The sequence below is a fragment of the Dendrobates tinctorius genome, unplaced genomic scaffold (assembly GCF_039654945.1).
Source record: "Dendrobates tinctorius isolate UK_male_01 unplaced genomic scaffold, ASM3965494v1 ptg000177l, whole genome shotgun sequence".
NCBI classification, from domain to species: Eukaryota; Metazoa; Chordata; class Amphibia; order Anura; family Dendrobatidae; genus Dendrobates; species Dendrobates tinctorius.
Window position 1 is genome coordinate 17,130,177 of NW_027361844.1, and position 25,117 is coordinate 17,155,293.

The 25,117-nt window shown below is 41.9% G+C and overlaps 1 protein-coding gene across 1 annotated transcript in view; it reads left to right on the top strand.

Annotated features, from left to right (window-relative positions):
• Positions 1 to 11,742, top strand: part of LOC141054280 (ras-related protein Rab-5B-like) — a 55,337-nt gene extending 43,595 nt beyond the window's left edge. The window contains exon 6 of the mRNA XM_073551557.1: positions 10,686 to 11,742. Coding sequence (XP_073407658.1) covers positions 10,686 to 10,798 — 113 coding nt within the window. The 3' untranslated portion in view covers positions 10,799 to 11,742. The remainder of the gene's footprint in view (positions 1 to 10,685) is intronic.
• Positions 11,743 to 25,117: the final 13,375 nt, after the last annotated feature.

The window sequence follows — 25,117 nt, forward strand, 5'->3', positions numbered from 1 at the left end:
TAGAGGATAGTAGCAGTGTTATATGCTGAAAAGTCTAAACAGATGAGATTACTAATAATTAACAATTTCGGAGAAGTGACTAGCTAAAGTTATGAGATCTTTACCTGCAGATACCGATATATCCAGGATTAGGGAATAAATGGTATTTGAGTACTTCCCAATAATATGGTCCAGTTACTGGCATAGCCCGTCATGGCAGGGTGTCCGTTCCCACACCAGTACAGGCTATGCCCGTCATGCATTTAAACTCACTGTGTGTTAACACGCATTGATAGTTCAGTGCCGACAGCTGAGAGGCACAAGAAGAGGTGCGGGAACTCATGCCATCTGTCCCTGCACCCAGATCACTGTGATCAGTCAATCAATCGTCCGAAATATGGAAAAATTATAGCTCTCAAAAGTATGGCCATGCAAAAACTTCTTGCAAAAAAAGGCGTCTCTTAGTGTGAGTGACAGCAGCCAAACGTAAAAAAAGGGAACTAGATCTGGTATCGCTGTAATCACACCAATCCAAAGAATAAAGTCGCCTAATCACTTACACCGCATGAGGAATGGCGTAAAAAAATAAAACCAATTCTTCACCTGCTGTGGATTTTTTCTTTCTGCCTCTCAAAGATCGCAGTAAGGCTCTGCGCACAATTATCCTGCTTTCTGCATTGAGTGCTTACACCGGGGTTTCTGTGTAAATCTCCTGAAATTCAGGATTCAGACAGAACTGTTGAGAGAAGATTCCCTATAATGAGGCAGATGGAGGCACTGTGAATGCCATAGGCCCTGTGGACCAGCGGTGTCCGTCTTTTTAGGCGTGCATAAAAACACGGTCCACCATAGTTTTGTGCACCTCTGAAAGGAAGGACAACGCTGAACAGAGGCCAGACGGAGTCCAGAGTAACTCTGCTGCCTTATTATAGTGATTGGATCCCTCAGGGGATCTCAGAGATTTACCGTAGATGGAAACCCCAAAGTGCTCAGCGTAGAGCGCTGGATAAATGTGATCCCAAAAGTTATGAAAAGTGTTCCCAATAAAAGCTTTAACTGAATCCACAAAAAAAGCAAGTGCCCACTGAGGTCTGCCATCTGTTAATGGAAATATAGGGGGCTTCCACGTTACTGGTAGCACAAAGGCTCTAGAAAAGCAAAAAGGGTCCTTTCCCCCCAAAAGACATTCAGCAAATTCTGCACTCCCAAATCCAAATGCCCACCCCCTCCCTTCTGAGCCCCATTGTGCATAAACCACCGTTAGTGTAATTTCCAAAATGGGGTCACTTAGGGGGGCAGCGATTTTGCTCTCTAGCACATAGGGGCTCTGTATATGGAGTCTGCAAACTATTCTAGGAAAATCTGCGCTTCAAGAGGCAAATGGCGCTCCATCCCTACTGAGACTCTCCATATGGCTAAGCAGTACTGTGCAGTCACATATGGCGAATTTCTATATTAGTGTCAAAATGATCATTTCACCTCTAGATTTATTCATCAAGAGAAGTATTTTGTAAAATGGGGTCACTTATGAGGAGTTCTGCTGTTCTGTCACCTCAGGAGCTCTCCCAGTGGGTCATGGCACCCTCAAACCATAAGGCTATGTGCCCACGTTGCAGAAATGCTGTGGAATTTTCCACAGCATTTCCACAACTCCCCGCAGCGGGTAAAACACATGTGGAATTTGCATGCGTTTTGCAAGCGTTTGTAGCTTGCAGAATGCTAGCGCTTTTCCAAGTGATTTGAAGCATCGCTTGGAAAACTGACATGTTGGTCACACTTGTCAAGCATAGTGCTTGACAAGTGTGACCAACTTTTTACTATTGGTGCTGCCTATGCAGCTTCAAGAGTAAAAGATAGAATGTTAAAAATAATAAAAAATAGAGAGATACTCACCTTCTGGCGGCCCCCGGAGTTGTCCCGCCCCTCAGCGACGCTGCCGGCAAGCTCCGTTCCCAGGGATGCATTCGAGAATCACCTCAGATGACGTAGCGGTCACGCAACTGTGAGGTCATCTGGGGTGATTCTTGCAATGCATCCCTGGGAACGGAAGATGCTGCCAGCGCCGCATGCACTGCTGAGGACTTCGGGGGCCAACAGAGGGTGAGTATATCCCTATTTTTTACTTTTATTTTTTACAGGAATATGGTACCCAGGTAATGGAGGAAAGTCTCCTCTCCTCCAGACCCTGGGTACCATCTGCACATGAAGCGCTCACTTTACGCATGGTGGGCATGGCCACATGCGTAAAGTGAACGTTTCAATGCAATCCTATAGCTGCTGAATCGCCGCGATTCCGCAGAATTAATGGACATGCTGAGGATTTTACCGCTATGCGATTCCGCAGCAGAAAAATCTGCAGCATGGGCACAGCAACTGCGGAATTGCATGGGAATGCATTTTTTAAGCGTTTCCGCTGCCGCAAAAACGTTGCGGAAAAGCTTAAAAAGCGCAATGTGGGCACACAGCCTAATAGTAAAATCTGCACTATAGTATGGCGCTCCTTCCATTTTGAGCTTTGAACTGTGCCTGAAAAGTAGTTTTCACTCACATATGGGGTATTGGCACACTCAGGAGAAATTGCACAATACATTTTGGGGTCCATTTTTCTCTTGTTACCCTTGAGAAAATAAAAAATTTGGGGCTAAAAGAAAAACTTTGTGGGAAATATTTTTTTTCTTTTAATTTTCTTAGCAATTTTATAAACTTCTGTAAAGCACCTGGTGGTTCAAGATGCTCACCACACATCTAGATAAATTCCTTGACGGGTCAAGTTTCCAAAATAACGTCAATTGTGGGGGGTTTCCACGGTTTAGGCACATCAGGGCCCCTCCAAATGTAACATGGTGTCGGCTTTCGATTCCAGTCAATTGTGTTCAAAAAAGTTAAACCTTGCTCCTTCCCTTCCGGGTCATGCTGTGCTCCTAAACAGTGGTCTCCATCTACACATGGGGTATTGGCGAACTCAGGAGAAATTGCACAAAAATTTTTAGGGTCCATTTTCTTCTGCTACCTTTGTTAAAATTTAAAAAAACTGGTGCTAAAAGATGATTTTTGTGGCAAAAATGTGATTTTTAATTTTTACGGCTCAAAGTTATAAACTTCTGTGAAGCACCTTGAGGGTTCAGGGTGCTCAACAAACATCTAGATAAGTCTCTTGAGGTGTCTAGTTTCCAAAATGGGGTCACTTGTGGGGGGCGGGGTTTCCACTGTTTAGGCACAGGGGCTCTCCAAATGCAACATGGCATCTGCTCTTGATTCCATACAAATTTACTTTCAAACCCTTAAATGGTGCTCCTTACCTTCCAAGCACTGTTGTGCATCTAAGGCTAGTTTCACACTAGCGTTTTGGAGCGCAGCGATAGCCTGCGCACGGCCGCCGCTAAGCCCCGCCCCCTGCCGCGCCGACGCAAACAAAATGCAGCAGGTTGCGTTTGGCGCAGGTCGGCGCACCGTCAAAAGGACGCATGCGCCGCCAAACGCATACTGCGCACGGCCTGCGCCCCCTGTGATAAAGATAGGGGACGCAGGGCGCATGCAGCGTCATGCGCCGGTGGGCGGAGCTACCGGCGGGGGCACGGCAGGGGGCGGGGCTTAGCGGCGGCCGTGCGCAGGCTATCGCTGCGCTCCAAAACGCTAGTGTGAAACTAGCCTAAAGAGTAGTCTTCCTCCACCACACATGGGGTATCAGCATACTCAGGAGAAACTTTGACAGCAATTATTGTGGTTCATTTTCTCTTGATACCCTTAAGAAAATAAAAAAAATTGTTTCCGAAGAAAAAAATTTTGTGAAAAAAAAAGTTATATTCATTTTTTCCTTCCACATTGCTTCAGTTCTTGTGAAGCACTTGAAGGGTTAATAAACTTCTTGAATGTGGTTTTGAGCACCTTGAGGGGTGTGGTTTTTAGAATGGTGTCACTTTTGGGAATTTTCTTCATATAGGCCCCCAAAGTCACTTCAAATGTGACATGGTCCCTAAAAAAATGACTTTAATTTTGTTGGAAAAATGAGCAATCGCTGGTCAACTTTTAACCCTTATAACTTCCGAACAAAAAAAATTGTTTTGAAAAATTGTGCTGATGTTTAGTAGACATGTGGAAAATGTTAATTTTTATGCCCCACAATATGGTTAATAAATAAGTTAGAAAATTGTGACATTTTCAGCATTTTTGCCAATTTTTTTTTTTTCCCCCACAAATAAACACAAGTAATTTTGAAGAAATGTTACCACTATCATAAAGTACAATATGTCACATAAAAAGCTTTCTCAGAATCAGGGGGATCCGTTGAAGCGTTCCAGAGTTACTACCTCTTAAAGTGACAGTGGTCAGATTTATGGCAACCTGTGTGTATTGATGTTCCTCAAAGTACGGTACTTTACAGCTTTTTTTTTTTTTTTATATAATTTCAATGGTGGATTTCTCAGCAACGGCAGGGTGAATTTTTACTAAAGTTATTGATTTACTCAGTGTATCAGCAACTATACAGTCATACCTTTTGGCAACAAGCGAGGAATCTATAAAATATTAGTTGTATTATTGTAATGCATCAACTCTTTATATATTCTGTTTGTTGCATTCCCAAGAAATCAGCATTTTAATTAACATGAAGTCAATGCAAGAAAGTGGACGGCACCGCTGTAACCGTGCTAAGGTCCATGGCTGGCAGCAGGCGGAGAGCTCACATCCAGGACTCCCGGGTGCTTGACCTCGTAGCAAGACGAATGTAGTTTCCAAGAGAAAAAGGTCGCACTCTGCGGGATAATGATGAATGTTTATTGACACTGAATTACATGTCACGTCGGAGATGTGAAGGAGAGTGTGTCAAATGGCTGACTACGGCCGTTTCACGCTACTCGAGCGCTTCCACGGGTCAAAGTGCAGGAGGAAATGACGGATACTTATGCATACCAATCACTCCTCCTGCCAGCCACTAAAAAAAGTAACAAGTGAAACAGACAAGTGTTACGTGCAGACATATAAAAACATACAATTTACCGCCTCAGCGGGAACAATACCTTTACATATAAAATTACAAAGATTACAAGGAACAATAAATCATTATCAGTGTTACTGGTTAACCCCTATAATTAAGTTAACTCTTCTGGATAATCTATTCCGGACCAAATATGTGCTCCCATTAAATATAATATAATTGTGATATATTGCGACTATGTCGTAGCTCCTGTCTCCAGGATAAAAATCACTGACACCTATCTTATTGCCATTTATATTATAATAATATCCTAGAAAAACTATTTTCTCACGATCAAAACGGATTAAGACAAATTTAACTTTGTAGTACAAAATTAAGCGAATAATAAACTGCCCCAATTTTATATAAATTTTTTTATCAAGCAAAATACCACGCCGAATGTCATAAATTTATATACCTCCCAGACATGATTCTTGTGTTATAATCTCATAATATTAAGCAAAATACATTTATATGAATCAATTATCATAAAAAAATAGCCATATCTACTTTATCATTGAAACCTGCGGGACCCGTCGCCCGTGTATCCATGATCCATTTCGATTCCCGCTGCAATAATAATTTATGCAAGTTCCCCCCCTTGTGGGGGTAACATCACTTTTTCAATACCCGCAAAAGTAAGGACACCCGGATCCGTCCCATGTACAGTCCTGACGTGGTCAATGAGACGTGGCACTCCTTTCCCAGATTTTATCGACTTGAAGTGCTCCCGAAATCGAACATAAAGCGGGCGTATTGTCTTTCCTATATAAAAAAACCGACATGTACAGAAGATAACATAAACCACATGATCAGTCTTGCATGTAATAAAGCTGGACACCGTATGTCTAACTGCACCCATTTGCAGTGTACGATCAGTACAATGATACCTGCAATAGGGACATTGTCCACATTTATAATTACCTTTAGGTATTCCTTGATTTAACCATGTGTCACGTTGAGTTATTAAACGATTCTGGACTAAAACGTCCCTAATCCTTGTACTGCGTCTATTGGAAATCAAAGGTCCTCTGGACACTATATCAATCAATTCCCTGTCTTGTTCCAAAACATGCCAATGTTTCCTTATTACGGATCTGATTTGTCTATCCATGGGGCCATAACGAAAACAAAAGGTAAATCTTTTTTCTTTCTTACTTTCTTTACTCTGATTTATTATGCATCTCCTGTTATCATCCCATTGTGATTTCACTTTTTGAAGTGTAGTATCTAATAAATGGTCAGGGTACCCTCGTTGTCTCAATCTCTCATGTAATTCTCTTGACTGTCGTTCCCGACCCTCAACTGTATTATTGACACGAAATATTCGTAAAAATTGACTATATGGTAATGAATTAACAGTATGTGTGGGGTGATAACTGTCAAACCGCAATACGGAGTTGGTGGCTATAGGTTTCCTAAAAACCGATGTACATATAGTATCATCCTTGATCTCCAAAAGGACATCAAGAAACTCCAATTTGGTACCTCCAAAATTATATGTGAACACCATGTTCATGTGATTCATGTCATTTAAATAGTTAACAAATTCAACAAATGTCTCTTTTGTACCCTCCCAGATTATGAACACATCGTCCACATATCTGAGGTATAATCTGATATGTCTGAAATACCTCTGCATATTATAAACGTATTTCTCCTCAAAAGCTCCCAAGAACAAATTCGCAAACGTGCAAGATACCGGCGTGCCCATCGCAGTTCCCACATTTTGACAATACCATTTTGAATCAAAAGTAAAAGCATTGTGTGTTAGAATAAAACTCAATGCATCACAAACGAAATCTATGAAACCTTGCTCTTTCCCTGTCGTACCTAAAATTTCCCTAATAGTGTCAACTCCCAATTGTTGAGGAATTCTTGTATAGAGACTTTCTACATCTATTGATGTTAAAAAGAAACCAGGTTGCCACCCAACCCCATGTATTACTTCTAGAAAAGCTTTAGTGTCTCTTATATAGGACGGGATCTGAATAAGCAATGGCCGTAATAGCCAATCTACATATTGTGAAAGTGCCTCCGTCACTGATCCTATCCCAGAAACAATGGGGCGACCTGGAGGACAGGATAGGGATTTGTGTATCTTAGGTACATGGTACCAATGGGGACGCGTAGGAAAATCAGGCAACAATTTTTCTGCCTTTTTTTCAGAAATAATATTTTTTATGACATATTGCCTGAGTAAGGACCTCAAATCTTTTATGAATTTGTGGGTAGGATCCCCCATCAATTTCGTATATGTGACTGTATCTGATAGATGTCGGTGGGCTTCTGCTAGGTACATATCTCTCGGCAATAACACTGTATTCCCTCCTTTATCTGGTCGTCTCACCACTGTGTCTGTCCATTCTCTAATTTCTCTCAATGCTGACTTTGGGATTTATGGCAGGAGTAGGTACATTGGCAGAAGGGCATGAAGATGCTGCCCTATTGAGTATCACTGAATCTAGGGGTGACTACTCACAAACGATTTATACACCTTTTTTAGGGGGGGGTAACATCACAATATATGCCCCCTGTCTCCCCAGGAAATCTTATTGATTTATTTGAGACGTTAGTCATTAAAGATGTAGAGGCATTAGTATATCCCACAGCTCCCTCAAATTTGACAGTGGCAGAGAAGTCAGCATTGAGAGAAATTAGAGAATGGACAGACACAGTGGTGAGACCATCAGATAAAGGAGGGAATACAGTGTTATTGCCGAGAGATATGTACCTAGCAGAAGCCCACCGACATCTATCAGATACAGTCACATATACGAAATTGATGGGGGATCCTACCCACAAATTCATAAAAGATTTGAGGTCCTTACTCAGGCAATATGTCATAAAAAATATTATTTCTGAAAAAAAGGCAGAAAAATTGTTGCCTGATTTTCCTACGCGTCCCCATTGGTACCATGTACCTAAGATACACAAATCCCTATCCTGTCCTCCAGGTCGCCCCATTGTTTCTGGGATAGGATCAGTGACGGAGGCACTTTCACAATATGTAGATTGGCTATTACGGCCATTGCTTATTCAGATCCCGTCCTATATAAGAGACACTAAAGCTTTTCTAGAAGTAATACATGGGTTTGGGTGGCAACCTAGTTTCTTTTTAACATCAATAGATGTAGAAAGTCTCTATACAAGAATTCCTCAACAATTGGGAGTTGACACTATTAGGGAAATTTTAGGTACGACAGGGAAAGAGCAAGGTTTCATAGATTTCGTTTGTGATGCATTGAGTTTTATTCTAACACACAATGCTTTTACTTTTGATTCAAAATGGTATTGTCAAAATGTGGGAACTGTGATGGGCACGCCGGTATCTTGCACGTTTGCGAATTTGTTCTTGGGAGCTTTTGAGGAGAAATACGTTTATAATATGCAGAGGTATTTCAGACATATCAGATTATACCTCAGATATGTGGACGATGTGTTCATAATCTGGGAGGGTACAAAAGAGACATTTGTTGAATTTGTTAACTATTTAAATGACATGAATCACATGAACATGGTGTTCACATATAATTTTGGAGGTACCAAATTGGAGTTTCTTGATGTCCTTTTGGAGATCAAGGATGATACTATATGTACATCGGTTTTTAGGAAACCTATAGCCACCAACTCCGTATTGCGGTTTGACAGTTATCACCCCACACATACTGTTAATTCATTACCATATAGTCAATTTTTACGAATATTTCGTGTCAATAATACAGTTGAGGGTCGGGAACGACAATCCAGAGAATTACATGAGAGATTGAGACAACGAGGGTACCCTGACGATTTATTAGATACTACACTTCAAAAAGTGAAATCACAATGGGATGATAACAGGAGATGCATAATAAATCAACAGAGTAAAGAAAGTAAGAAAGAAAAAAGATTTACCTTTTGTTTTCGTTATGGCCCCATGGATAGACAAATCAGATCCGTAATAAGGAAACATTGGCATGTTTTGGAACAAGACAGGGAATTGATTGATATAGTGTCCAGAGGACCTTTGATTTCCAATAGACGCAGTACAAGGATTAGGGACGTTTTAGTCCAGAATCGTTTAATAACTCAACGTGACACATGGTTAAATCAAGGAATACCTAAAGGTAATTATAAATGTGGACAATGTCCCTATTGTAGGTATCATTGTACTGATCGTACACTGCAAATGGGTGCAGTTAGACATACGGTGTCCAGCTTTATTACATGCAAGACTGATCATGTGGTTTATGTTATCTTCTGTACATGTCGGTTTTTTTATATAGGAAAGACAATACGCCCGCTTTATGTTCGATTTCGGGAGCACTTCAAGTCGATAAAATCTGGGAAAGGAGTGCCACGTCTCATTGACCACGTCAGGACTGTACATGGGATGGATCCGGGTGTCCTTACTTTTGCGAGTATTGAAAAAGTGATGTTACCCCCACAAGGGGGGAACTTGCATAAATTATTATTGCAGCGGGAATCGAAATGGATCATGGATACACGGGCGACAGGTCCCGCAGGTTTCAATGATAAAGTAGATATGGCTATTTTTTTATGATAATTGATTCATATAAATGTATTTTGCTTAATATTATGAGATTATAACACAAGAATCATGTCTGGGAGGTATATAAATTTATGACATTCGGCGTGGTATTTTGCTTGATAAAAAAAATTTATATAAAATTGGGGCAGTTTATTATTCGCTTAATTTTGTACTACATAGTTAAATTTGTCTTAATCCGTTTTGATCGTGAGAAAATAGTTTTTCTAGGATATTATTATAATATAAATGGCAATAAGATAGGTGTCAGTGATTTTTATCCTGGAGACAGGAGCTACGACATAGTCGCAATATATCACAATTATATTATATTTAATGGGAGCACATATTTGGTCCGGAATAGATTATCCAGAAGAGTTAACTTAATTATAGGGGTTAACCAGTAACACTGATAATGATTTATTGTTCCTTGTAATCTTTGTAATTTTATATGTAAAGGTATTGTTCCCGCTGAGGCGGTAAATTGTATGTTTTTATATGTCTGCACGTAACACTTGTCTGTTTCACTTGTTATTTTTTTAGTGGCTGGCAGGAGGAGTGATTGGTATGCATAAGTATCCGTCATTTCCTCCTGCACTTTGACCCGTGGAAGCGCTCGAGTAGCGTGAAACGGCCGTAGTCAGCCATTTGACACACTCTCCTTCACATCTCCGACGTGACATGTAATTCAGTGTCAATAAACATTCATCATTATCCCGCAGAGTGCGACCTTTTTCTCTTGGAAACTACATTTTAATTAACATGCAAAGGAAGTTTTAAGTGCTTTGGGCGTGTCAGAGCACGTTCCAAATCTCATCCTCACCTTGGTGTTTCTTCCCCGTTTGATTCCCTTGACTGCCACACAGGCAGTGATCTATCAATCAAGCTAAAGTGACAGACGAGTGCTGAGTGGGGAAATAACCTTGTTAGCCTGAGGCTCGGGAAGTGCTTTGTCACACCCAGAGTCTGTAACAGCTCATTCGTATATGAATGATGACACACTTGAGAATGCTGCAACAGATAGAAGATATAAAGGTGCTGATCGATTTTAGCTTTCAGAGATCTGCATCTACACCCCATATATGTGATTTGGGCCGGGGTTTATCTTTGTGATCAGCACTATAGGGTATTTGTACGAGAAATATTGTTTTAACTCTTTCTAAATAACCTAACTACGGTATTTTCTTTTTTCTTCTCATGTAGCAAAGAAAATGCCCAAATCGGATGCCCAAAACCCAACTCATGCTGCCCGTAATAGAGGTGTAAATCTGCAGGGTTCGGACCAGCAGCCAAGAAGCGGGTGCTGCAGCAATTGATCCCACGACGAACAAGAAAAGCCTCTCCAGTATGCGTTTTTCTACGCAAATTCTTGTGAACACCGTCTAGGACGCCGCCTCTGTATCTTTACAGCTGGAGGGAATTTGGCTCTTTTTTTTTTTTTTTTTTTTCCAACCCTTTTATCATAGTGTTAAAAGTAAGAAACCACAAAACCGTAAAAAAAAAAAAAAAAGAGCAAAAGAAAACCGGCTCAATTTCCGAAATGCAAAAATCTGCGGGAATCCAGTGCTAATTTTCTGCTCTAGTCGCGATCCTTGCCGGACGACTGACGGTGTGACGTCTTATATGCTTTTCTCTAAGCATGTCCAGATGACTGTTAATAACCCGCTGTCACACGCTGCAGGCTTTAGAGGACACAGACCTGTGCACCCCACGCTCCGCTGTCTGCATCAAGAATTACATGTCTGAAGCAATATTCTGCAAGCACTTAAGGAAATCACCTGCAATCTGCATGTAGCTGAACCTGGACAGTTCTGAAGCTGATGGACTATTCCGCACTAATGAGGCTTCTGAGCAGCTGACATGTACAGTTTTACAAATAAAAACCTAGCCGCTGCGTGTGTGACTAGCCTCAGCCGATCAGGAGACTTACTGCCTCTCAGCTCTTCTCATCCCACTATGGCTGGTCTGTTACTTTGATGTGATCGCCCTCTCCTCTGCAGAAGAACAAAACACTGTGGACCTCTTTGCACTTTACCTTCCATCCATTTGTATTTATCCTGAAAACACCGATTTTTTTTTTCAGCCTCCTCGCCCTTCCCTCACCAACACAAGCGTACCTGATTCTCTCATCGTAAGGAGAACAACAAAGTGATAGATCCTGCTCTGAACAGAACTTTTGTATTTGCACCTTCAGATAATGTTTTACTTGAATCCTAAAATACTGATTTTTAACGTAACATTAAAGCAAGGAGAAACTGAAGCGCGTGGCTTTGCGTTTTGTGGCTATCTTTAGAATGTAGTCATATTATGTATCTGTGTGTTTTTTTTGGAGGTTCCTGCACTGGAGACATCGATTTGATGACCCACACAACATTTTACAAAGGGCACATTGAAAATGGTTTATTCTAAGCTACCTGCTTGGGTTACCCCGTTGGATGCCTGCACCCGCCAATATTGGATTTAGGCGATGTTCACATATCCAGTAATCAGAATGGATCCAGTGTCAGTCCTTCAACAAGAAAAAAAGTTGTGCAGACAGAACTTTTTTTTTTATCCCGTTAAATAAAAACTGATTTCAACTGGATGCGTTTTTCTTTCATTTGAAAAAGATCTGTTTTTTGCTAACTGGATCAGTTTCAAATGGAAGAAAACGGATACAATTGTGGCCAAAAGTATTGACACCCCTGCAATTTTGTCAGATAATACTCAGTTTCTTCCTGAAAATGATTGCAAACACAAATTCTTTGGTATTATTATCTTCATTTAATTTGTCTTAAATGAAAAAACACAAAAAGAATTGTCCTAAAGCCAAATTGGATATAATTCCACACCAAACATAAGAGGATGGACAAAAGTATTGGCACTGTTCGAAAAATCATGTGATGCTTCTCTAATTTGTGTAATTAACAGCACCTGTAACTTACCTGTGGCACCTAACAGATGTTGGCAATGACTAAATCACACTTGCTGCCAGTTGACATGGATTAAAGTTGACTCAACCTCTGTCCTGTGTGCTTTTGTGTACCACATTGAGCATGGGGAAAAGAAAGAAGACCAAGGAACTGTCTGAGGACTTGAGAAACCAAATTGTGAGGAAGCATGAGAAATCTCAAGGCTACAAGTCCATCTCCAAAGACCTGAATGTTCCTGTGTCTACTGTGCGCAGTGTCATCAAGAAGTTTAAAGCCCATGGCACTGTGGCTAACCTCCCTAGATGTGGACGGAAAAGAAAAATTGACAAGAGATTTCAACGCAAGATTGTGCGGATGTTGGATAAAGAACCTTGACTAACATCCAAACAAGTTCAAGCTGCCCTGCAGTCCGAGGGTACAACAGTGTCAACCCGTACTATCCGTCAGCGTCTGAATGAAAAGGGACTGTATGGTAGGAGACCCAGGAAGACCCCACTTCTTACCCCGAGACACAAAAAAGCCAGGCTGGAGTTTGCCAAAACTTAGCTGAAAAAGCCTAAAACGTTTTGGAAGAATGTTCTCTGGTCAGATGAGACAAAAGTAGAGCTTTTTGGGCAAAGGCATCAACAGAGTTTACAGGAGAAAAAAAGAGGCATTCAAAGAAAAAAACATGGTCAAACATGGCGGGGGTTCCCTGATGTTTTGGGGTTGCTTTGCTGCCTCTGGCACTGGACTGCTTGACCGTGTGCATGGAATTATGAAGTCTGAAGACTACCAACAAATTTTGCAGCATAATGTAGGGCCCAGTGTGAGAAAGCTGGGTCTTCCAGCAGGACAATGACCCAAAACACACTTCAAAAAGCACTAGAAAATAGTTTGAGAGAAAGCACTGGAGACTTCTAAGGTGGCCAGCATTGAGTCCAGACCTGAATCCCATAGAGCACCTGTGGAGAGATCTAAAAATGGCAGTTTGGAGAAGGCACCCTTCTAATATCAGGGACCAGGAGCAGTTTTCCAAAGAAGAATGGTCTAAAATTCCAGCAGAGCATTGTAAGAAACTCATTGATGGTTACCGGAAGTGGTTGGTCGCAGTTATTTTGGCTAAAAGTTGTGCAACCAAAGTATTAGGCTGAGGGTGTCAATACTTTTGTCTGGCCCATTTTTGGATTTTTGTGTGAAATGATCAATGTTTTGCTTTTTGCTTCATTCTCTTTTGTGTTTTTTTTCATTTAAGACAAATTAAATGAAAATACCAAAGAACTTGTGTTTGCAATCATTCTCAGGAAGAAACTGAGTATTATCTGATAAAATTGCAGGGGTGTCAATACTTTTGGCCACAACTGTAGATATTTATCAGATCAGTTCTCCATAGACTTCAATGTTACAAAAACTGATCTAGTTGAAAGTTGTCTGCACAATTTTTCTGTCCTGCTGGATCTGTTCTAACTTGTATGTGAGCATAGCCTTACCTTATTGTAATGTTCCTGAATAGAGATGTTCATCTCTCTCCTTATTCGGCAAGCTATAGCGCATACTGAAGACGCTATGGTGGGAACCCGGATACCTGGAGCGCTCCTGATAATCAAGTATCCGGTGTCGTGGCTCTGTGACAGTCACAGCACACAGGCTCTCCATCCAGGGAGCAGCTGGGTCAGGAGTTGAAGAGGGGAATGATAAATGCAGGGACAAGAGACTTCTTGTTTCTACACAGAGCAGAGAAAAGAGAACAATTTACTGGGTAGAAAGGCAAAATGAGCAATAGTGAGTACACAGTGCAGTGCAATATGATCGCAATATATTAATAGGAGAAAAACTGACTTGAGTGCCTCTTTTTAATATTTAGCAGCTTAATTTCAGAAAGTAACAAGTTATCTGCTGTACTTCATTTAAAAATTCCCTACCGTGCCCTCTTTTCTAACTTACTGTGTTTTTTTCCAATGACACTTCATTTGTCTCCCAGCATTCACTGGGGATTCGGATTTATCAGGGGGCAGCGCTGCAGTGACTCCCACAACAGCTGTCCCCACATTGAAATAGGACGTTATTAGGAATGTCCTTGTCAGGTGCCGGGCTAGTCCCTGCTCCCCGTCCTATTACTTTCAATGGGCACTGACACTACATGCCCCTGCTGGCTATAAAGAGAAGTGACGATTCGGCAAGAGCTGGCTAGTTTTTAAAACTAAATTGTTAGACATTAATATTAACTTATGTTTTGAACAGCCCTTTTAGAGGGTCTTGGTTTCAAAGTCCTGCCACTCAATGCACCATGGCAAGGCCAGTCATTTACATACACCTTCCCACCTTCTTGGTTTCCATCTATCGTCACCCTTCCCTGGCCCTATGAAGCCAGAGCTGTCAATCAAAGAAGAGGGGAGGGTGGAGATAGAGGGGAAACAAGCAGGTGGGAAGGGGTACAGAAATGATTGGCTCTGCAATGAAGCTTCAAGCGGTGGGACTTAGTTTGATAAGTCATTATGTGCTGGACTAGCCCCTTTAATATCATGACAGTGTATTTGTTGCAGATCCCTCACAACCAAGCACAACACAATGTCCCGGAAGTTAAAGGGATTTTACATCATGTGCTATCCTTCTGTATGTGAACTCCTTACTAGAGATGGGCAAACCCAAATAGTAAAGTTTGGTGTTCATACCAAACACCTACTGTTCGGGCACAGACTTCACCAGGAAGTCCATGTCACTGTTTGGGTTCGGCCCCCCGAACGCCGGGTGTTTGTTGTGCTGTCATGTGTAAACACTGAGGCTGCATTCCCAGCTGTCCCAATGAACTGCGGTGACCTCTGATTGGTGAGATCACCACTATCACAGTGAGAAAGAAAGTCTCATGGTGCAGAGGCATATTCACCGGAGTGAAATTCTCCCAGCGAGCTGCGGTGAACTCTCCTCTGCACCGTTAGACTTTTTGTCACTGGGTTAGCGGGGAGCTCACCAGAGGGAGGTCACTGCAGTGAGCTTGATGTCACCAGACAGTACAAAGGTGACATACCCACAAATATGAACCCCACATACCAGCCCCCAGCTCTGCTTTAGCAAGGTTGCTTGTCAAAATTTGGGGAGGACCCTACGCCAGATTTTTTTAATCATTTAAATTTAAAAAAACTGCGTGGGGACCCCTCTGTTATTGATTACCAGCTTTGCTGAAGGTGCCAGCTGAGGGTGGCAGTCCCCAGCTGTCAGTTTTTGCCTGGCTGGTTATCAAAAATACAGAGGAACCCACGCAGTTTTTTTTTTTTTTTTAATTTATTTAGAGCGCAGTCATGGGCTGACGAATATGCCCATCAGCCGCTTCTACTCTCACTGTTATTAGTGGCAGCAGGTGTTGGATGATGGGATCAGTAGTCCCATCAGCTGACACCAGTGACTTGAGGTAAACTTTATACCTCCAATCACAGCTGCAAGCTCATACTGTCATTTGACAGCGTGGGAACCATGGCTGTCTAACCAGTGTTAATGATTTTACCGCCTATCCGAAGTAGTGTGTGCCGCGGTGTCATGCACATGACAGCGTGGCAAACACTGGATGTTCGGGCCCCCATTCAAGCAAATGGGATCCGGGTTTGGGTACTGTTCTGATAACCAAACTTTTTTTTGTATATATAACTGTTCGGCCGAATCTGCCAGACCCGAAGATCCAGGGATCCGCCAATCTCTACTCATCTAATATATAAAGCTCAAAGTGTGTATGTATGTATGTGTGTGTATGTCCGGGATAGACATCTGCACCGTCGCAGCTACAGCCACAAAATTTGGCCCAGTCACACGTCTGGACCCCGAGAGCGTCCTAAGCTATGTTGTGAGGCGAAATTTTAACCCCGCGCGTTCCAATTCACCAAACAATTTTGCCCCTATCTACATACTGGGGAAAAAGTGTGTGCGTGTCAAGCCCCGCCCCTCATTATGATGTCACAATGGTTGCCATGGCGATGCTGATGTCGTCATAGGTTGCAAGCCCCGCCGCTCATTATGATGTCATAATGGCTGGCTATGAGATGGAGGATGTGTGATGGGTATATGGGCACTGGACTATGGGATGGAGGATATGTATGATGGGTATATGGGCACGGCTCTATGGGATGGAGGATGTGTGATGGGTATATGGGCACTGGACTATGGGATGGAGGATATGTATGATGGGTATATGGGCACGGCTCTATGGGATGGAGGATGTGTGATGGGTATATGGGCACGGGACTATGGGATCGTGGATATGCATGATGGGTATATGGGCACGGGCCTATGGGATGGAGGATAATTATAATTTGTTATAACTAACCACAGTTAGTTACTATGCCCGGGCAGCGCCGCGCTCTTCAGCTAGTTACATATAAAGTGCAAAATTCTTAATTAAAAAAGGACCTGAACACTAGGTCATAAGTGGACGGATTTTGCTCTTTTGTGATACCTGCTTCGCTTACTGAGACATGGGCCTTTTTTTGTATAGTACTAATTTTTTTGATCTTTACCAAGGTTCTTTGCTCACAGGGTAAGCATACAGAGCAGCCCAATAACTGGCTCCCCATCATTCTACAAGGCATTTAAAGGAAAACTAAAAGTAAAAGCAACCCTCCTAATCCGCCTAAATGAAGATCACCGTAAGCTGAAGAAAATGAAACCTTGAGCTCTGATGTCTTATTCCAGAGAAATCCTTTTTCTTATATGAAAATGAGCTGTTCAGAACTATGGGCCGGACATAGATCTCACTGAGAATCTGCCTCCAGAGCTTATTTTAAACAAACGGTGTGTTTTCAATGTGAGACATGTAATGGCCGACGATCTGTTCTGAAATACATATCTCCCACTGATAACACCCTCTTCCTTAGTAACATAATTAAGGTTGAAGGGAGACATTAAGTCCATCTAGTTCAACCCATATCCTATCCTAACTTGCCCTAACATGTTGATCCAGAGGAAGGCAAAAAAAACCCATGTGGCAAACAGTAAGCTTCACATTGGGGAAAAAAATTCCTTCCCGACTCCACATACGGCAATCAGACTAGCTCCCTGGATCAACGCAATATTAAGGATACTAGTGTATATACCATGTAATATTATACTTTTCAAGAAAGGCATCCAGTCCCTTCTTAAATTTTAGTAGGGAATCACTCATTACAACATCATATGGCAGAGAGTTCCATAGTCTCACTGCTCTTACAGTAAAGAATCCGCGCCTGTGAGTATGCTTAAACCTTTCCTCCAGACGTAGAGGATGCCCCCTTGTCCCCGTCACAGGTCTAAGAGTAAAAAGATCATTAGAAAGGTCTTGGTATTGTCCCCGCACATATTTATACATTGTAATAAGATCACCCCTAAGCCTTCGATTCTCCAAACTAAATAACCCCAAGTGTAATAACCTGTCTTGGTATTGCAGACCCCCTAGTTCCCTAATAACCTTGGTCGCTCTTCTCTGCACCCGCTCCAGTTCAGCTATGTCTTTCTTATACACCGGAGACCAGAACTGTACACAGTATTCTAAGTGTGGTCGCACTAGTGACTTATATAGAGGTAAAATTATGTTCTCCTCATGAGCATCTATGCCTCTTTTAATGCATCCCATTATTTTATTTGCATTTGCAGCAGCTGCCTGACACTGGCCGCTAAATGTGAGTTTGTCGTCCACCCATACACCCAGGTCTTTTTCAGTGACTGTTTTGCCCAATGTTTTACAATTAAGCACATAATTATACATCTTGTTCGTTCTACCCAAGTGCATGACCTTACATTTATCCCCATTAAAGCTCATTTGCCATTTATCAGCCCAAGCTTCTAGTTTACATAAATCCTCCTGTAATATAAAATTGTCCTCCTCTGTATTGATTACCCTGCAGAGTTTAGTGTCATCTGCAAATATTGAAATTCTACTCTCTATGCCCCCTACAAGGTCATTAATAAATATGTTAAAAAGAAGCGGGCCCAAAACTGACCCCTGTGGTACCCCACTGCTAACCGTGACCCAGTCTGAGTGTGCTCCATTAATAACCACCCTTTGTTTCCTATCCCTGAGCCAGTTCTTAACCCACCTACACATATTTTCCCCTATCCCCATTGTTCTCATTTTATGTATCAACCTTTTTGTGGCACCTTATCAAAAGCTTTTGAAAAGTCCATGTACACCATGTCCACTGTGTTCCCTTGGTCCAGTCCAGAACTTACCTCTTCATAAAAGCTTATCAGATTAGTCTCACAGGAACGGTCCCTCATAAACCCATGTTGATATTGGGTCATGAGGTTATTCTTCAGATACTCTAGTATAGTATCTCTTAGAAAACCCTCCAGGATTTTACCCACAGTTGAGGTTAAACTTACTGGCCTATAATTTCCAAGTTCAGTTTTTGTCCCCTTTTTGAATATTGGCACCACATTTGCTATATGCCAGTCCTGTGGTACAGACCCTGTTATTATGGAATATTTAAAGATTAAAAATAATGATCTATCTATGACTGTGCTTAATTCCTGCAGTTCTCGGGGGTGTATCCCATCCGGGCCCGGGGATTTGTCAATTTTAGTGATTTTTAGACGCCGCCGTACTTCCTGCTGGGTTAAGCAGGTGACATTTAATGGAGAATTTTTATCCCTGATCATGTTATCCGTCATGGGATTTTCTTGTGTAAATACTGTTGAAAAAAAGTCATTTAGCATATTGGATTTTTCCTCATCCTCATCCACCATTTCACCCAGACTATTTTTTAGGGGGCCAACACTATCATTTTTTAGTTTCTTACTATTTATGTAGTTAAAGAATATTTTGGGATTATTTTTACTTTCTCTGGCAATGAGTCTCTCTGTCTCAATCTTTGCTGTCTTGATTTGCTTTTTACAGAATTTATTTAACCCCTTCACCCCCAAGGGTGGTTTGCACGTTCTTGACCGGGCCAATTTTTACAATTCTGACCACACTACCTTTATGAGGTCATAACTCTGGAACGCTTCTATGGATCCCGGTGATTCTGACATTTTTTTCTCGTGACATATTGTACTTCATGTTAGTGGTAAAATTTCATTCAAATAACTTGCGTTTATTTGTGAAAAAAAAGGAAATTTGGCGAAAATTTTGAAAATTTCGCAATTTTCCAACTTTGAATTTTTATGCCCTTAAATCACAGAGATACGGCACACAAAAAACTTGATAACTAACATTTCCCACATGTTTACTTTACATCAGCACAATTTTGGAACCAAAATTTTTTTTTGTTAGGAAGTTATAAGGGTTAAAAGTTGACCAGCGATTTCTCATTTTTACAACACCATTTTATTTTTATAACCACATCACATTTGAAGCCACTTTGAGGGGTCTATATGATAGAAAATACCCAAAAGTGACACCATTCTAAAAACTGCACCCCTTAAGGTGCTCAAAACCACATTCAAGAAGTTTATTAACCCTTTAGGTGCGTCACAGGAATTTTTTTGAATATTTAAAAAAAAAATGAACATCTAACTTTTTTTCACAAAAAAAATACTTCAGGTTCAATTTTTTTTATTTTACCAAGGGTAACAGGAGAAATTGGACTGCAAAAGTTATTGTGCAATTTGTCCTTAGTACGCTGATACCTGATATGTGGGGGGGAACGACTGTTTCGGCGCATGGCAGAGCTCAGAATGGAAGGAGCGCCGTTTGACTTTTTCAATGCAAAATTGGCTGGAATTCAGATCGGACACCATGTCACGTTTGGAGAGTCCCTGATGTACCTAAACAGTGGAAGCCCCCCACAAGTGACCCCATTTTGGAAACTAGACCCCCCAAGGAACTTATCTAGATATGTGGTGAGAACTTTGAACCCACAAGGGCTTTACAGAAGTTTATAATGTACAGCGGTACAATTAAAAAATCATATTTTTTTCCACAAAAATGATCTTTTCACCCCAATTTTTATTTTCCCAAGGGTAACAGGATGCTAAAAGTTATTGTGCAATTTGTCCTGAGTATGCTGATACCCCACATGTGGGGGTAAACCACTATTTGGGCGCATGGCAGAGCTCGGAAGGGAAGCAGCGCCATTTGACGTTTTTGGCTGGAATTGAGATCGGACACCATGTCGCGATTGGAAAACCCCTGATGTACCTAAACAGTGGAAACCCCCCACAAATGACACCATTTTGTAAACTAGACCCCCCAAGGAACTTATCTAGATGTGTGGTGAGCACTTTGAACCCCCCAGTGCTTCACAGAAGTTTATAACGCCCGGGCGTGAAAATAAAAAAATTGTATTTTTTCCACAAACATGATCTTTTAGTCACCATTTTTTTTATTTTCCCAAGGGTAACAGGAGAAATTGGACCCCAAAAGTTGTTGTCCAATTTGTCCTGAGTATGCTGATACCCCATATGTGGGAGAAAACTACTGTATGGGCACACGTCGGGTGATCGGAAGGGAAGTAGTGATGTTTTGGAATGCAGACATTGATGGAATGGTCTGCGGGTGTCATGTTGCCTTTGGAGAGCCCCTAATGTACCTAAACAGTGGAAACCCCCCACAAATGACCCCATTTTGAAAACTAGACCCCCTAAGGAACTTATCTAGATGTGAGGTGAGCACTTTGAACCCCCAAGGGCTTCACAGAAGTTTATAATGCCAGGGCATGAAAATAAAAAAATCGTATTTTTTCCACAAACATGATCAATTATTCCCCAATTTTTTTATTTTCCCAAGGGTAACAGGAGAAATTGAACTCCAAAAGTTGTTGTCCAATTTGTCCTGAGTAAGCTGACACCCCATATGTGGGAGAGAACTACTGTATGGACACACGTCAGGGCTCGGAAAGGAAAGTAGTGACGTTTTGGAATGCAGACATTGATGGAATGGTCTGGTGTCATGTTGCCTTTGGAGAGCCCCTAATGTACCTAAACAGTGGAAACCCCCCACAAATGACCCCATTTTGAAAACTAGACCCCCTAAGGAACTTATCTAGATGTGAGGTGAGCACTTTGAACCCCCAAGGGCTTCACAGAAGTTTATAATGCCAGGGCATGAAAATAAAAAAATCGTATTTTTTCCACAAACATGATCAATTAGTCCCCAATTTTTTTTATTTTCCCAAGGGTAACAGGAGAAATTGGACCGCAAAAGTTGTTGTCCAATTTGTCATGAGTACGCTGACACCCCATATGTGGTAGAAAACTACTGTATGGACACACGTCGGGGCTCGGAAGGGAAGCAGTGCCATTTTGGAATGCAGACTTTGATGGAATGGTCTGCGGGTGTCATGTGCGTTTGGAGAAGCCCCTGATGTACCTAAACTATTGAAACTCCCAACAAGTGACCCCATTTTGGACACTAGACCCCCCCCCACGGAACTTATCTAGATGTGTGGTGAGCACTTTGAACCCCCAAGTGCTTCACAGAAGTTTATAACGCTCGGACGTGAAAATAAAAAAATCATTTTTTTCCACAAAAATGATATTTTTGCCCCCAATTTTTTATTTTCCTAAGGGTAACAGGAGAAATTGGACCCCAAAAATTGTTTTGCAATTTGTCCTGAGTAGGCTGATACCCTACATGTGGGGGTAAAACACTGTTTGGGCGCATGGCAGAGCTTGGAAGGGAAGGAGCACCATATGACTTTTTCAACTCAGAATTGGCTGGAATTGAGATCAGACGCAGTGTTGCATTTGGAGAGCCCCTGATGTGCCCAAACAGTGGAAACCCCCAATTCTAACTCCAACCCGAACCCCAACACACCCCTAACCCTAATCTCAGCCCTAACCCAAGCCCTAGCCCTAACCCTAGCCCTAATGGAAAAATGGAAATAAATACATTTTTTTAATTTTATTATTTTTCCCTAACTAAGGGGGTGATAACGGGGGGTTTGATTTACTATTTATGGCGGTTTTTATTTTTGGCAGCTGTCGCACGCTAAAAGACGCTTTTTATTGTAAAAATAGTTTTTGCATCACCACATATTGAGAGCTATAATTTTTCCGTATTTTGACCCACCGAGTAATGTGAGGTCTTAATTTTTGCGGGACGAGTTGACGTTTTTATTGGTACCATTTTCGGGCACGTGACATTTTTTGATCGCTTTTTATTCCGATTTTTGGGACGCAGAAGGAACAAAAACCAGCGTTTCATGAATTTCTTTTGGGGGAGTGCGTTTACACCGTTCCGCGTGCGGTAAAATTGATAAAGCGGTTTTATTCTTCGGGTCAGTACGGTTACAGCGATGCCTCATTTAGGTCGTTTTTTTATGTTTTGTCGGTTTTATGCAATGAAAACTATTTTATATAAAAAAATAATTATTTTTGCATCGCTTTATTCTGCGAGCTATAACTTTTTTATTTTTTCGCTGATGATGCTGTGTGGCGGCTCGTTTTTTGCGGGACAAGATGACGTTTTCAGCGGTACCATGGATATTTATATGTGTCTTTTTAATCGCGCATTATTACACTTTTTGTTTGGCAGTATGATAATAAATCATTATTTTTTGCTTCGTTTTTTATTTTTATTTTTTAAGGGGTTCGCTAAAGGGGATAACTAATGGGACAGTTTTAAAGGGCGGGTCGTTACGGACGCGGCGATACCTAATATGTATACTTTTATTGTTTTGGGTTTTTTTTATTTTTAAAAAATGAATTTATTGGGGAATTTTTTTTTTTTTTTACTAATTTATTTGGCGATTTTTTTTTTTTTAAATTATTTTTGCACTTTTTTTTAATTTTTTTTTTACTTTATTACATAGTCCCAGGTGGGACATCACTGTCCTGTGACAGATCGCTGATCTGTCACATCACAGATCACTGTGACCGATCAGCAATCTGTCACAGGCATTGAAGACTTCCTCTTGCCTGCGCTTTGCAGGCACTGAGGAAGCCAGCTTCCTCCAGGCCCCCGAAGGCCCCTGTCGCCATCTTGGATTCGGGGGCCTGGAGGAAAGGAGCCCCCCGCAGCAGCGCTGCACATTGCGCTGCCGTGGGGGGCTCAGGGAAGCACGGAGGGAGCCCCCTCCCTGCCGATGCTTCCCTTTAACTCCCGGTACACCACGATCATGTTTGATCGCGGTGTGCAAGGGGTTAACGTGTCGGGGCGGTCCGTGACCGCCCCTGACACATTGTGCCGGGTGTCAGCTGTGATAATCAGCTGACACCCGGCCGCAATCAGCGGCGCTCACCACGTGGGCGCCGCTGATCGCGGTAGACGTACTATCCCGTCCATGGGCATAGGGGCCCGGGTCCCATGGACGGGATAGTACGTCGGATGTCAGGAAGGGGTTAATCTTCTGTATTTATTTAATGCCTCATCACTACCTACTTGCTTTAATTCTCTAAATGCTTTATTTTTATCTCTTATTGCTCCCCTTACAGCTCTATTTAGCCATAGTGGTTTCCTCCTATTTATCGCATGTTTATTCCCATACGGTATATATTGTGCACAGGTCCTATTCAGGATGCTAATAAACGTCTCCCATTTTCTTTGTGTATTTTTATGTCTCAGGATATCGTCCCAGTTAATTGCACCAAGATCATCTCTCATCCGTTGGAAATTTGCCTTCCTGAAGTTTAGTGTCCTTGTAACCCCTCTACTACACATTTTATTAAAGGATACATGAAAACTTATTAATTTGTGATCACTATTACCCAAGTGACCCCCAACCCTTACATTTGATATGCGGTCTGGCCTGTTGGTTAATATTAGGTCTAGCAGTGCCCCCCCTCTTGTTGGGTCCTGAACCAGTTGTGAAAGGTAATTGTCTCTCATAGTAGTCAAAAACCTATTACCTTTGCTGGAACTGCAGGTTTCTGTTCCCCAATGTATTTCAGGGTAGTTGAAGTCCCCCATAATAATGACTTCTCCTTGAGTCGCAGCTTCATCTATTTGCTTTATGAGGATATTCTCTGTTGCTTCCATTATTTTTGGAGACTTCTAACAAACCCATATCAGTAATTTATTATTTTTCCCCCCTCCCCTTATCTCCACCCACAGAGACTCTACATTTTCATTAGATTCATATATATTATCACGAAGGATGGGTTTTAAGGATGATTTTACACATAAACACACACCTCCCCCTCGCTTATTTGTTTGGTCATTTCTGAACAGACTATAGCCCTGTACATTAACAGCCCAGTCATGGCTCTCGTCCAGCCATGTCTCCGATATCCCCACCATGTCATAATTATGCTCCAACAACATTAACTCCAATTCCTCCATTTTGTTGGCGAGGCTTCTGGCATTAGTATACATGCACTTTATGTATCTCTCTGTACCTCTATTCTTTCTTAAATTATTAACTGTTCTAACCCCACCCCCCATGCCACCTCCACCCCCAATGTTATTATTTGTGCCCAGGTCTCTATCTGCACTGTCTTCCCCTCCTATAAAAGGAATACCCTCCCCCCCCATCCCTAGTTTAAACACTCCTCCAACCTTCTAGCCATTTTCTCCCCCAGCACAGCTGCACCCTCCCCATTGAGGTGCAGCCCGTCCCTAGCGTAGAACCTGTAGCCAACTGAGAAGTCGGCCCAGTTCTGCAGGAACCCAAACCTCCTTCCTACACCAATTCCTGAGCCACTTATTAACCTCCCTAGTCTCCGGTTGCCTCTCTGGCGTGGCACGTGGTACAGGAAGTATTTCCGAAAATACCACCTTGGAGGTCCTTGCTTTAAACTTACAGCCTAATTCCCTGAAATCATCTTTAAGGACCTTCCACCTACCTCTAACTTTGTCATTTGTGCCAATGTGCACCATGACCGCTGGATCCTCACCAGCCCCTC